We start from the raw sequence: 14,987 nt of genomic DNA, 5'->3' as shown, positions 1-14,987 counted from the left end.
TTCCCCTTTCCCTCTCCCCTTTCCCTTTTCCCTTTCCCTTTCCCCTTTCCCCTTTCCATCTCCCTTCCCCTTTCCCTTTCCCTTTCCCTTTCCCTTTATGCCTTCCACTTACCTTTTCCCTTTCCCTTTCCCCTTTCCCTTTCCGTTTTGCCTTTTTCCTTTCCCTTTTGCCTTTTTCCTTTCCCTTTCCCCTTTCCCTTTCCCTCTCCTCTTTCCCCTTTCCCTCTCCCCTTTCCCTTTCCCTTTCCCTTTCCCTTTCCCTTTCCCCTTTTCCTTTATGCCTTCCACTTACCTTTTCCCTTTCCCCTTTACCTTTCCCCTTTTCCTTTCCCTTTCCGTTTTCCCTTTTTCCTTTCCCTTTCCCCTTCCCCCTTAACCCTTTCCCTTTCCCCTTTCCCTTTCCCTTTTCCCTTTCCCCTTTCCCTTTCCCTTTCCCCTTCCCTTTCCACTTCCCCTTCCCCTTTCCCCTTTCCCTTTTCCTTCCCCTTTCCCTTTCACTTTCCCCTTTCCCCTTTCCCCTTTCCCTTTCCCCTTTCCTTCCACTTTCCCTTTCACTTTCCCCTTTCCCTTTCCCCTTTCCCTTTCCCTATCCCCTTTCCCTTTTCCCTTTCCCTTTCCCCTTTCTCCTTTTCCTTTCCCTCTCCCCTTTCCCCTTTCCCTTTCCCTTTCCCTTTACGCCTTCCACTTACCTTTTCCCTTTCCCCTTTCCCCTTTCCCCTTTACCTTTCCCCTTTTCCTTTCCCTTTCCGTTTTCCCTTTTTCCTTCCCCTTTCCCCTTTCCCCTTCCCTTTCCCTCTCCCCTCTCCCCTTTCCCCTTTCCCTCTCCCCTTTCCCTTTTCCCTTTCCCTTTCCCTTTCCCTTTCCCTTTCCCTCTCACCTTTCCCCTTTCCCTTTCCCTTTCCCTTTCCCCTTTACGCCTTCCACTTACCTTTTCCCTTTCCCTTTCCCCTTTACCTTTCCCCTGTCCCCTTTTCCTTTCCCTTTCTGTTTTCTCTTTTTCCTTTCCCTTTCCCCTTCCCCCTTTTCCCTTTCCTCTTTCACTTTCCCTTCCCCTTTCCCTTTCCCTTTCCCCTTCCCTTTCCCCTATCCCTTCCCTTTCCACTTCACCTTCCCCTTCCCTCTTTCCCCTCTCCCCTTTCCCCTTTCCTTTTCCCCTTTCCCTTTTCATTCCTCTTTCCCTTTCCCTTTCACTTTCCCCTTTCCCTTTCCCTCTCCCCTTTCCCTTTTCCCTTTTCCCTTTCCCTTTCCCTTTCCCCTTTCCCCTTTCCCTTTCCCTCTCCCCTTTCCCCTTTCCCTTTCCCTTTTCCTTCCCCTTTCCCTTTCCCTTTTCCTTTCCCCTTTCCCTTTACGCCTTCCACTTACTTTTTCCCTTTCCCTTTCCCTTTCCGTTTTTCCTTTTTCCTTTCCCTTTCCCTTTCCCCCTTTCCCCTCTCCCCTTTCCCTTTTCCCTCTTCCCCTTTCCTTTTCCTCTTTCCCTTTCCCTTTTCCCCTTTCCTTTTCCTCTTTCCCTTTCCCTTTCCCTTTCCCCTTTCCCTTTCCCTCTCCCCTTTCCCCTTTCCCTCTCCCCTTTCCCTTTTCCCTTTCCCTTTCCCCTTTCCCTTTCCATCTCCCTTCCCCTTTCCCTTTCCCTTTCCCTTTCCCTTTATGCCTTCCACTTACCTTTTCCCTTTCCCCTTTCCCCTTTCCCTTTCCCTTTCCCTTTCCCTTTCCCTTTCCCTTTCCCTTTCCCTTCCCCTTTCCCTTTCCCCTTTCCCTTTACGCCTTCCATTTCCCTTTCCCCTTTACCTTTCCCCTTTTCCTTTCCCTTTCCGTTTTCCCTTTTTCCTTTCCCTTTCCCCTTCCCCTCTCCCCTTTCCTTTTCCCCTTTCCCTTTTCCTTCCGTTTTCCCTTTCCCTTTCACTTTCCCCTTTCCCTTTCCCTCTCCCTTTCCCCTTTCCCCTTTCCCTTTCCCTCTCCCCTTTCCCCTTCCCTTTTCCCTTTCCCTTTACGCCTTCCACTTACCTTTTCCCTTTTCCCTTTCCCCTTTCCCTTTCCGTTTTGCCTTTTTCCTTTCCCTTTTGCCTTTTTCCTTTCCCTTTCCCCTTTCCCTTTCCCTCTCCTCTTTCCCCTTTCCCTCTCCTCTTTCCCTTTTCCCTTTCCCTTTCCCCATTCCCCTTTCCCCTTTCCCCTTCCCTTTCCCTTTCCCTTTCCCCTTTCCCCTTACGCCTTCCACTTACCTTTTCCCTTTCCCTTTCCCCTTTCCCCTTTACCTTTCCCCTTTTCCTTTCCCTTTCCATTTTCCCTTTTTCCTTTCCCTTTCCCCTTCCCCCTTTCCCCTTTCCCTTTCCCCTTTCCCTTTCCCCTTTCCCTTTCCCCTTCCCTTTCCACTTCCCCTTCCCCTTCCCCTTCCCTCTTTCCCCTCTCCCCTTTCCCCTTTCCTTTTCCCCTTTCCCTTTTCATTCCCCTTTCCCTTTCCCTTTCCCTTTCCCCTTTCCCCTTTCCCTTCCCCTTCCCCTTCCCCTTTCCCTTTCCCTCTCCCTTCCCCTTTCCCTCTCCCCTTTCCCCTTTCCCTTTCGCTTTTCCCTTTCCCTTTCCCCTTTCCTCTTTCCTCTTTCCTCTTTCCCTTTCCCTCTCCCCTTTCCCTTTCCTTTCCCTTTCCCTTTCCCTTTCCCCTTTCCCCTTTCCCTTTACGCCTCCCACTTACCTTTTCCCTTTCCCTTTCCCCTTTCCCCTTTACCTTTCCCCTTTTCCTTTCCCTTTCCGTTTTCCCTTTTCCTTTCCCTTTCCCCTTCTCCCCTTTCCCTTTCCCCTCCCCCTTCCCCTTTCCCTTTTCCCTTTTCCCTTTTCCCTTTCTCTTTCCCTTTCCCTTTCCCTTTCCCCTTCCCCTTTCCCTTTCCCCTTTCCCTTTCCTCTCCCTCCCTTTTGCGCTGTCAAATGTTTTCTGATGACATTCCAAGGAAACCTTTGAACTGAATATATTGTTATTTCCATTTAACCTCATGAAGATTAAATTGTATTTTGACTGCCAGCATAACCTTGAGATATAGAATTGTTAAGCAGATCAATAGTTAATTGGAAATGTCATGCCTCCTGAGTTTCTCAGTGTACTGGACAGTATAGTGAAGTTCAGAACTGTTAAGTCTGTGAGTTAGGAATAATATTTCTATATTACGATTCCCATTGCTAAACAAGACTACTGCAGATTCGTACTACTGATTACATAAATAGAAGAGTGGCTAATAACTCCTGAAAACTGGGTATGTAATACTATTATTTATATACCTAGATATTGATAGATGTAAGAGTGTTTCTCCCATGTCTGTGCATTAGATATTCTCCCTAGCAGAAATAGCTACTGGTCAAGAACTTCAATAAAGACACAGTGAAAGTGCCTGGGTGGCCAGTTGTGATAGCCACATCTCTGTCCCAATCCCCTTTCCTCCTTACTGATGAAACCTGTCAGAGAACTAGATGGGTGTTACCAGAGTTTGAGTCAAATCTCCTCCTGTGGATCCAGTCCCTTTCCTGCCCTCCTCAGATCCGGTGGAGTTCTGAAAAGGGTGCCTTGTGGAACCACATTTGTGCGTGCCACTAGCCTGTGGATGGGGTGACTCCTGGACCTTCCTTAAGAAATAGGGAGAAAGTTCCCAGGGGAACCCTACCCGCTTTTGTAGCAGTTCCTGTTCCATACTGCAAGCAATACTCTATACCTAAAACCGAGATGGCAGAACATTTCATCCCCAGTGCAGAGCACTTGTGCCCATCAGGAAAATGAGCAGCCCCCTCCTCTGCGCTCATTTCAAACCATTTCTGGGGGGGCAGCTCCTCTCCGAGTAAAAAAAAAATTGGTATCATTTGTGAATTCAGAGGAATAAAGGAGCTCACCCTTGTCAGAAGCAGAGGTACCCCAACCCCCCTGCCTGCACCCAGATAGCACCAAGGCGTCCACAGTACCAGAAGGAGGGACCTGTCAGTCGACCACTGCAGCTCTCAAGCCATACAGATCCAAATCTAACAACCTGTGACCTTGCCAAAAGGCAGACCTCTCAGCCCTTACTTTAATAGGTTTGTTCTGTAACAATTCATAATCATTGGATGCCATCTTCCTAACATTCAGCTTATAGCAGACCCCTAACCAGCTGTATTGAATTGTACCAGTTCTCCTACGCCACCCAAAGCCTAGATCTCTCACCGGTGAGATTGTTGCCTGACCGGTTAGGGGAAGAGAAAAGGCCCCTGCCTAGGTGTTAGCTAACATTTTCCTGTGAAAGGATAGGCTTCTTTGAAGTTAATCAAGTGCCTAGAGACCACCCATATAGTCATCTTGCCAGAGAAACAGAACACACACCCACACCCAAGGCTTTTCTGTCATCTCTGGGAGCAGGTTCACACCTCAGCAAGGGGGCTATTCAGCACCTGAGTGACAGGTGGATGTCACGTAAATTGGCTTCTAGAGTCATTAGGACAGGAAAATGTGGATTTCTAAAAGCAACTTTTCCAAAATATTTATACAAATCTGACTTTATCAGTGAATTGTTCTTGTAATTTTTTTTTTAAAAAGTCCAAGAATACATTTTGTAGCTGTTACCATGTCTGAGATAACTTTATTAAATATAACATTGTGTTCATTGCTTTCCTCTGGACATATCCTGCTACAGGGAAAAAAGGTTTGTGGTCTTTTCACTGTGAACACGTTTAACATTAATCTTATACATGTTCTACTTTTAAACATCATGCATCCTGCCTTATGGGCAATACAGCCTATTTGGGGGGACACATTAGTTTTTAAAAGGAGGGATTAGGCCCAGCAAAATGTGGGTATTTTGGAAGATCGCATTTGTAGTTTTAAACCTGCACCGGCGGGCTAAAGTGGTTGACCTGCAGTCAGATTTGCCCTGACACAATATTGGATGTCACAATGCAGTTCACTAGTGACATTTAACTTACTGGCCCTGCGTACACTTTGTACCATATAATATGGAGTTATAGGTAAGCTAAATATGACAATTATGATTATAGCACATTTTGACATTTTACTGGTTAAACCAAATGCACTGGGGCTTGTTAGAGTCAATAAACCAGCAGCATCAGTCTACAAAAAATGGGTGCAGGATCGCATGTTTGCCTGCTGGTGGCTGGGGAAACAGGGTAGTTACATGTGCACCAGTGGGGCCCAGCCTGCTCTGCAACAACGGAAACGAGAGACGGACCAAGGCACAGCCTGAGCAATACACAACTTGCTGCCAAGCCATCCCACGGTTTAGTCATTCTGAGCTGCTGTGGAAATGCACTGGCAATGGCCAGGTGCACAGGGTCCAGACCTCCAGGTAACGTCAGGGACTGGAGCAACCAACCCCATCTACTCTGGTCAGACCACTGGGAAGGGGCACAAGCTGATAAGCTGCTTGGCCTTTGATCTACTGGGTGACCGTCACGAAAGAAAGAGCCTTGGGTCAAATGGTCTAGGCTGGGTGGCCAAGTGGTCCGTCCCTTAACAGACCAAGAGTGCCCACTCGATCAGAGCATAGTGCTAAGAAAGGCAATCCCTGAGCAGCCTGCCTTGCACAGGATTGTGAGCTTCACAGCCCTGCCTTCTCTCTAGGAAGGCAAACTTAGAGGAAAGGCCCATTAGACAGGGCTGGAAGGCATCAAAAGCCTGGGGGCCTGAGGTGGGCGAGGCCCTTGCAGTACCCAGGGAGAATGACTGGAAGAAAAGGGGGTCCCTCACACTGCCACGTGGCCCGGTTAGAAACAACGCCACTTTCAAGAATTTCAAGACATTTGCATATGTGTCTGTGTAGGATAGGATTCTATGAAACTGCATTTGCTTACATTTAAACTTTGAAGACATTCAGTATGATGTATAAAGTTCACTTCACAAATGTCACAGCCTATTGTTGCCCGGTAGGAGATGATGCTATCTAACTATCATAAACAATTGTGGCTTGACAGGGACTTAGACGTGCCAGCATGGAGACTGTTTATTATAAATACACACACATATATATATAATATATATATAATATATATATATATATATATATATATATATATATATATATATATATATATAAAAACCCACTTCCCCATTTAAATGAGAGGAACACTGCTGACTCTTCAAGTTCGTGGCACACCAGAATTTCAGCTCAGGTGACTCCGATGACCTCCATGAGGGATGTCCTGCTCTCCACCAAGATGGACAGCCTGATGACACTTGCCCTCAGAAAATGGGGAGTTAGATCACATGGCAGGGGTTCTTGGCAGTTCACCTACCCTAGGCAAAACTAGGTTAGGAAGCATTAGGTAGGAGAACACTATATTACTATTACTGAACTACATATATATATTCACTGATTTAGCACAATGGTTGAACTACTCGTTCTCTTGTTCTCTCCAGTGTTCTTTTATTGCTTATCATGCTAATATGTTGTCCCAAATAATCTGGAGGAAGGCTACCTGCCTATTTTATAATCGGATCACACAGAGTGACGAAGGGGGCCTTCAGAGCTAATGCAGCCTACCTCATGGAGCCCTGACTGGGCTTGAGATGAGCCTTCGTTGGGCCTTCCAGGACAGCCCATTCATCAATGCACATAATAGCAATGGAGCTTGGAGCAACCAGATGGCTTGGTTTTAAGGACGGCCTTCTGGTTCCACTGTGTCTTATGACAAAGATTACGCTCATTCTTGGAGGGGCCAGGGACTCTGCTGCCCAGGAAGGGTTTCAGGCAGTGGGCTATGGGGGTGCCTCATGGAGGTCTGACTCAGGGCCCACTGAAAGCGTCTTTACCCAGGCAGCAGAGGAGGTCCTCCTGTGCCTGTGGGACCCCTTTCTGAGATCTAAGTGGCAAGCATTCACCTCCGGTCCTACCTGAGCTCTGACCTGGGGCCTGCTCGGAGATTCTTAACCTGGGCAGTAGGGGAGAACTCCTCTTGCCTGTGGGACCCCGTTACATGCACTTTGAGACACAATGATGTGGTGAATGGAGCCTAAGGCCAGGGGCTTCCACCCCCTGATCTTCTAGGACTCTGATCAGGGTTAATAATTATTATTCCAGACAGGCAAGTGAAGTCCTACGGGTGCCTGCAATCCCATCTTCAAGGCTCCAAGTGACATGGCAGGCTAGGATCAGGGTGTGGTTAGTTCTTCTTAACCTGGGCAGGCAGAGGAGGCCTTCTGGGACCTGCGGGACGCTGTCCCAGGCACTTTGTAACACAACGACCCAGAGGAGTGAGAACAGATGGGGGCTTCTAACTCCAGACCAGCTGGAGCTCTTTCCCGGGGTCTGGTCATAGCGTGCTCACTCATGCAAGCAGGGAAACCCTCTCAGGGCAGAAGTCCCCTTCCCGGTCCATGTGTGACACTGTGGCCTGGAGAATGGAACCCAGAATGGGTGCGTTTACCCCAAGACCAATTGTAACTCTGACCCAGGGCCCTGTCAGAGCTTCTTGATGTGGCTACATAGAGAAGCCCTGCCCCCTGTGCCTGCAGGACCCTATCTTGGGCACTTTCCAACACAGCAGGCTGGGTAACTTTTTCCAGATGTTTTGTTTCTTCAGTTCTTGTGTAGCTCATACTGTGAAGTGAGTCGACTCCAGGAGTCTCCGGGAGGTCATGTTGTGGGTGAGCACTTACAATTAGAAGTGGGCAAGGCACTGAAAGCTGGAGCAAGATAACTGGCCCTAGCACAGCCTGAGTGCCCTTTGGAACTTCAAGCTCAAAACGAGCCAAGCTTTCAGAAATGGCCCTGTAGCCTGGTGGTCATAGTTGCTGACCATGCAACATGTGGAAAAAGGTTCAAATCCTGGTTTGGGCTCAGCATCCTGAGAATCTGGTAAATCTTCCCTGTGCTGAACAAAACATGAAATGTGGTCTGTTATGAAGGGATCGCATGTCCTTAGGCAATGTTGGCCCTACATAAAAGCACCCAAATAAAATGTTATTTTGTCTGTCTCCCATGCTCTGATCTCATCCTCTAAGAATTAAGAACAAGGCATTAACCTTGATGTCATAAAAAGATACCCAGCCACTGGCGAAACTGAAAAGTGTGGAAATGGAAGAGCCAGGTCTTCAGTTTCTTGTTTAATTCAAGGACGGAGGAGACAGCTCTGGTGTACAGGAGCAGGTCCTTCTGATAATTTATCGTATGAAGATGAAATGCTTCCATGAGTTCAAGAAATACATTTAAAAAATTTTTTGAAAACATCTTGTATTCCAAACATGAGCTTTGTTCAATGATTTACATGCCAACCTTCTCAAGGCTTGGCTTGTGCACGGGCCTTTGGAGTCAGAGCAGGCCCCAGATTTTTGGCTCAGCATTCTCTTTTAATTTGTTGGCTAGCCCACCTCTACCTAAGATGGTGGATGTTTAAATGCTCTGGAGTTTCTCACATTGCTTGTCAGTGGGTCACAAATGTGTTCATGAAGGTGGTAAAACTAAATGCACCTCCAGTTCTTGGCCTCTCCGAAGAGCGCACAGAGCTTTGGCCACATATGTGACAATTGTAATTGTGGGAAAGTGTGCGAAGAAGGTCAACAGTAGGGCTAAAAAAATCTACTCTCCTAGTTGCTTTGGGGAGTCAGTTTGTACCAGGCAAACTATTTGTATGTCCTACTGGCCGTTTCTGGTGAGAGAGCGCCAGCTGGCAAAGAGTAGCTGTTTTGTTTCTTCAGAAAGCAAATGAGCAATAAAGATGCCCTTAAAACTCGTCACATTTTCTGTGCCTTCATAGACAGAGTTTGGATATCTACTTATGTCTTCTTACAAATTGCTTCTTACTTTATCAAACTAGTAGATCTGGCTTGTTTTAGGCGCATGTGCATTGCTGTGTTACTTATGTATAGATGCAGTAACTAAGGGCCATATGTACCAACACTTTTTCCGATAGACACAGAATGGGTAAAAACCTTTGCTACATCTGGCCCTAAGGGTGGGAGAAACATTCTGCTCAGCCAACGGAGTTCGCAGAGTTTTGCACACTACTCGTTCTGCTTGGAGCATTAAGTTCCAAAAAACCTCTGCCAACCGCTGCCTGGCAGAGAGTTTTCTTGCACGCAGCTCGCCAATCTTAGACTTGGCAAGTGCGAGCTAGAATTTGACTCCCTGAGTGCGATTTCTGTCTGCTAGTCTACCTCCCGATGAGATTTGTCAATGCAGGGTGTCACAACAGGTTGCGACTATTTGCAGTGAGAAAGCTGTCCCTCGGGTAGAAAAATCTATTTGAGAAGCAGAAAGTTGCAGCACCCTCCGGCACACCGTGTGGCGCCATTCACGCTAATTTTACAGCACAGAACAAGCTCCAGCTGCTAAAAATCAGCATGAGCAATGGGACCTGCCCGAATTTTGCCCCCTTGTGGAACTCTGCAGAATTCTCACAGAGTGTTTATGTAATTTGCTTCAATTCCATGGAGTGCAACACCGTGAGTTCCCCCCAGGTCTAGCTGTAACTAAAATCTCACAGAGAGGCACCAAAATAAAGATTAGGTGGCATAAAGCGTCAACCACAGAATTTTAGTTTACTTATTTTAAGCCACACACTTAATTACATAGGCCACACCTTTTGGAAGTATTCCTAGTTATACTTCTTTGATCATGTCTCTTTAAAGAGCCCCCACTCCATTTTAAAGCACTGGGAATTACTATTATCCAGTTTGATGGTACTACTTTTACCAACTTCAGAAGAAATCAGCTTCCTGTGATCTGAGGTGTCAAGGTATCTTTTCCCACTAAGGCTCTCGTTTGAGGGCTAAATTTTGATCCTGGTGAGTAGGGATCAGAATTATGAGATGATTGTTACTCTCAGTTGTCATATTCAGCAGGATTTCATGACCCAATTGTACCCAACACCTTAATTTTCATCAAGCCTCTATCAGGAGCCAGAGAGGACTATAAGGGTAGGTTTGAAGTTTTCCATTCAGAGTTTATGGCACATTCAGATGTCATATTTTGAAGGATTTGGAGCCTGTCCCTGAGTTTTGGGAGACCAGAGTAGACAATATCATAGCTTTCTACACATGCCAAGAGGAAAGTCCCAGCTTACTTTTGCAGTGCATCTTAAAGAGAGGGAAAATAGTTTGGGGGCAGATAAAGCTGTACAGTCACACCCTCTTAATCAAATCAGTGAGGTAGTGTGCGAGGCATACTGAGTGTGTATGCCATGCAAACTGTTGTTCATCAGTGTCAGAATCTCAGACTCCATAAATATGTGTTGTCACCATTCATGCATAGTTAGCTATCTCTTATCCAGAGGAACATGGAGAATGGACTATAATAGTAGAATTCTAGTTGTCTTGTCAGGTCATTTTTCCTGTGGAAGTGGGTTTATGAATCATGGTCTCCCATCTGAATCCTAACTAGGGACTGCTCAATGAGGAATGTCATGGGGCATGATAAGATGTTGAAAATAAATATGAGTAATGATTCTTGAGAAATGCCTCATGTCACTAGGGATATCGTTAATTTCAGATATTTTTTGTGATTTGTGACAAGTGATTAGATCCACTGCAATGCTAGTCATTAGATTCTTGTCCAGTGTTTAAGGTTTCCTAGAAGTGTGATGTAGTCATCAATATCATCTGCTGTGAATAGTTTAGGGAGAATTGGGGAGTGATTTTATTTTAAATTTGATGAGTAAACTATTTTGTCCCTCATATTGGCTAGTGTGCTTTTGGTGCCCTTCTCAGGTCAGAATCTAGATTGGTAATTCTGGAGAAGATTGTTGGGTTCCACATACTCTTGAATTTGTCAGGTCACTTTGGTTTCCATGAGTTATCATGATTGACATATTTATGTGGATAAGTGTGAATCCTGAAGACTGAAGCACTGATCAAGTCAGTTATGTCTGATGCCAGAGCAGGGAGAGGGTTATTTGAAGCATGATGATGCATACAGGTTGAGCCATATTGAGTGCATGTTGTGCACTGCGACAGTGTGGAAGCTTGAATGACAATGTTTGTTGTAATGGGGAACTGTGAAAACTAGCATCATGGCAATAAATGTAACTTGAGAAAACTGCTAGGTACCACAGTAACATATGTGGCATAAGCGTATAAAGTCAATAATCACCAGGGATGTTAAAAGTCATTGACAAGGAATTTAAACAACCCCATGCACAATAACCAGACCTATCTGTTTCAAGAGCAACACAGTCACATTGAGCAACCCTTTCTTGGCTGAGCAGCACACCCAGACATTGAGAATCATGTAATTAGCATCATTCCAGGAAATATGTGTAGCATCCTGGAATATGTTCTGCAGGTGGCATGAGGGGGAAGGCTGGAGTAGGTCAGTGAGGAGCGTTTCTTCTCTTCCAAGCTGTAGTACGTGGATGTCTAATCCCCCGTAAAAGTGCGAGTGGAGCGGTTTTGAAGCAGCCGCTCTGTATTTCACTTGAGTGCCTTGCCACAGGGCAGCACAAGTTCGCAGATGCTCTGGGGGCAGGAAATTCATTCTAATATGCTGCGATTTCCTTGTTTGCGCAGGGCTCACCTTTTGAAAGTGTGCTGTATTTGTAATACAGCCCCTGCAGGACCACAGAACATGCCTCACCTCTTAAAAGATATTAAGGTACGCATAGTATTGGCAGGAGTGGACTAAGACTCTGGCGATTATAACATCTTTCTGGAGCACACACCTCTTGAAGCAGGAACAAAGGAGTGCATCAGAATCTAGACCAGTTGCTGAATTGCAGAAAATAGCTTTCTTGTGCCTAATGAGCTTCCACCATATACCACAAAGATACCTAAAATACTAAGAACTTCTCAGAGACTCACAGGGAATGCAGAAACATAGTGGAACTTTTGAGTACGTCATCAACACTGTCTTGGGAAGGATGCAGGAAGAATGAAAAGACGTTTCTGAAGGTTATGGACCAGTTGAAGGAGCAAGAGCTCAATCTAACCCTGAACAATTGTCAGTTCTGCCACAAGAGTGTCAGATATTTCTGTCAGATTGTCCCTGAGCACAAAATCCAAGTGTAACCAGCACCTGGCTACCTCTACCCACTCTAAAAGAGCCACAGGGATTTCCGTGGATCTGAAACTACTTGCTGTTTTTGCACCAGGAATTGTCAAGATGTGGAGGGACTCCAGGGGTTACTAAGCAATGAAGAAAAACAAAACTGCTGTGCAATCCTACAAAAAGGTAAAGGTGGTTGGTTGACTAGAAATGCACACACCTACCTAACTACATCAGCCCAGATTTTGTTAACTCAATCAACTCTACCACCTAGACATCAATACTAGCCCAAACATGGTAGGGCTGTCACATCAAACAAATTGTAATTTAAAACACTCCTTCATGGGAAAGTTGGATTTCAAGTCACAATTTCTGGAAATGCCACTTTTAAAAAGCTGGCATTTTCTTGTCCTCACCATTTGGTGCCTAAAGCCTTATTCCTGGGTCACATGACTGTGATTAGAGTGGTAGCTGGCCTTTGTATTCTTCCCAGACAGTGAAACAAAGGGCAACTAGTTTTTGGCAGGCTGGGTCATTCTGCCAGGAAAACTGAGGTGGAGCGATTGCCTGTCCCACATACATTTCAATGGGCTGCCTCCGGCGTACTCACAAAAGGACTTAACACCAGTCTGTTGTCACCGTAGACTTCTTGAAGCCTGGGCAAGGGAAGGAAAGATCTTTCGAGAACCATTGGAGGGGCGGGGGCAACCTAGATGTTTCCTCCCTTTCAAAGGCTAGCACCAAGTATAAATATTGGAAACCTGGTTTGTACCTTGGTACTACCAGAGGACTGCCCTGCTTCATGAAGATTGTCTTGTACCCCCGAGGACTGCCCTGCTGCTTGAGACCTTCCTTATTGCTTGAACCCAGGACTACTACAGAAGCTCCAAGGGCTAATTGGCTGGCCTCCTGTTCTGAGCTACAGGGACCCAAAAAGCCCCAAGAACCTTGAACCCTGAACCTGGACCCAGCCTGAGTGAAATAATTTGCAGTTAGCAACTAGCTTGGAATGTTGAGTAGACCTGGCCCTTTTGGGCCTTTGCTGAACGCCCCTATTGTAGATGATTTAACCACTCCAGGTTTGATGACATGTTAAGCAGGGTATAACAGTAAGGTTTGAGAGATGATCATCCAAACTTTACATGTAAACTCATCATAACGTCATGCCTAAGACCTTTGTGAGATTGACAAACAACTTCTTCATTACTGGTAAAGTTGATCACATATGCATGTTCAGCTCAATCATGGTGCAAATGATTCTCTGACTGCTTCCCTAGTGAACGCCACAAGTCACTTCCAAGACAAGTACAAACTGCACTTCTCCCTGTTTTGTCTGCATGGCATAGACATCCCACAACCTAGGTGACCACACACCCCAACACCCAAACCAAGGAAGCAAAACATGCATTAGGCTGTTAAGATTTTATTTGTTGCAAAAGAATACAGGTTAACATCCCATGGATCATTGATAAGTATTCCTGCAATTGCTGAAAACAACATCCAAGCCATCAATCATGATTGATCCATATGAGGAAGGCAATAGTGATAGAAAAGTGCAGCAGAAGGACGGCACGTGGTAAAGAGGCAATGCTCTCGCTCTTTCAAGGAAGGCTCATGGATTCTTCATTTTTTGGGGCTTTTTGGACTTTGGATTAGTTACTTTTGACTTCTTTGCACTATACTAGAAAGGAAACATAAAGAAGCATTAGGAGGAGAGCGGTAAAACTACATTTATCTCATTCACTTTGGTGGATGTAGGTTGCTTGGTTGATCGTCAAGTGCTTGACATTTAGCAGGCAGCCCTCAAAGATAGAAAGCTGAAGCAAAGTTTATAAAGAGCGGGACCTCTGTTAGCAATAGAGTCATTTATATGGGTTCCTCACACCATTTACAGAGATATCCAGAGATATGCGTTACCTACAGCAAGACAACTCATACTATACATACAGACCTGCACCTCAAGTGTAGATGATGGGCAGAACCATGTGCTTGGAAATTAATACATCAGTAGCGAGCAATGAAAAAGTAGACAGTGACAAATCAGAACTATACACAAGAACTAAATAATCTACAGTGGGCTATGAAAAACTACACAGAGAACAACGTTTTTTATTTGAAAATAAAGAACTGTACACATAAAACTACATGATCTACAGTGGCCAACAAAGAGCTACATAGGGAGCAACAAATCAGTGCAATATACATAGAACTAAATCATCTACAGTAGCCAACGAACAACTACATACAGAGCGACAAATCAGCGCCAAACACATAGAACTGAATCATTTACAGTGGCCAACGAAGAACTACATACAGAGCGACAAATCAGCTACATACACATATAACTGAATCATCTACAGTGGCCAACAAAGAACTACATGCAGAGCGACAAATCAGCACCATACACATAGAACTAAATCATCCACAGTGGCCAATGAAGAAGTACATACAGAAAAACAAATCAGCACCATACACATAGAACTGAATCATCTACAGTGGCCAACGAAGAACTACATACAGAGCGACAAATCAGCACCATACACATATAACTAACTCATCTACAGTGGCCAACGAAGAAGTACATACAGAGCAATAAATCAGCATCATACACATAGAACTAAATTATCTACAGTGGCCAACGAACAACTACATACTGAGCGACAAATCAGCGCCAAACACATAGAACTGAATCATCTACAGTGGCCAACGAAGAACTACATACAGAGCGACAAATCAGCGCCATACACATATAACTGAATCATCTATAGTGGCCAACGAAGAACTACATGCAGAGCGGCAAATCAGCACCATACACATAGAACTAAATCATCCACAGTGGCCAATGAAGAAGTACATACAGAGCAACAAATCAGCACCATACACATAGAACTGAATCATCTACAGTGGCCAACGAAGAACTACATACAGAGCGACAAATCAGCGCCATACACATATAACTAAATCATCTACAGTGGCCAACGAAGAACTACATACAGAGCAACAAATCCGTGCCATATACATAGAACTACGTCATCCCTACTGGACAATGGA

The 14,987-nt window shown here is 45.4% G+C and overlaps 1 protein-coding gene across 1 annotated transcript in view; it reads right to left on the bottom strand.

Moving 5' to 3' along the window:
- Positions 1–13,343: 13,343 nt before the first annotated feature.
- Positions 13,344–14,987, bottom strand: part of LOC138303637 (alpha-2-macroglobulin-like) — a 219,002-nt gene continuing 217,358 nt past the window's right edge. Inside the window, exon 37 of the mRNA XM_069242934.1 lies at positions 13,344–13,617. Coding sequence (XP_069099035.1) covers positions 13,549–13,617 — 69 coding nt within the window. The 3' untranslated portion in view covers positions 13,344–13,548. The remainder of the gene's footprint in view (positions 13,618–14,987) is intronic.

The sequence above is a fragment of the Pleurodeles waltl genome, chromosome 7 (assembly GCF_031143425.1).
Source record: "Pleurodeles waltl isolate 20211129_DDA chromosome 7, aPleWal1.hap1.20221129, whole genome shotgun sequence".
Classification (NCBI taxonomy): Eukaryota; Metazoa; Chordata; class Amphibia; order Caudata; family Salamandridae; genus Pleurodeles; species Pleurodeles waltl.
The sequence above is the reverse complement of the archived record's forward strand: the minus strand, read 5'-3'. Positions and strand labels throughout refer to the sequence as shown.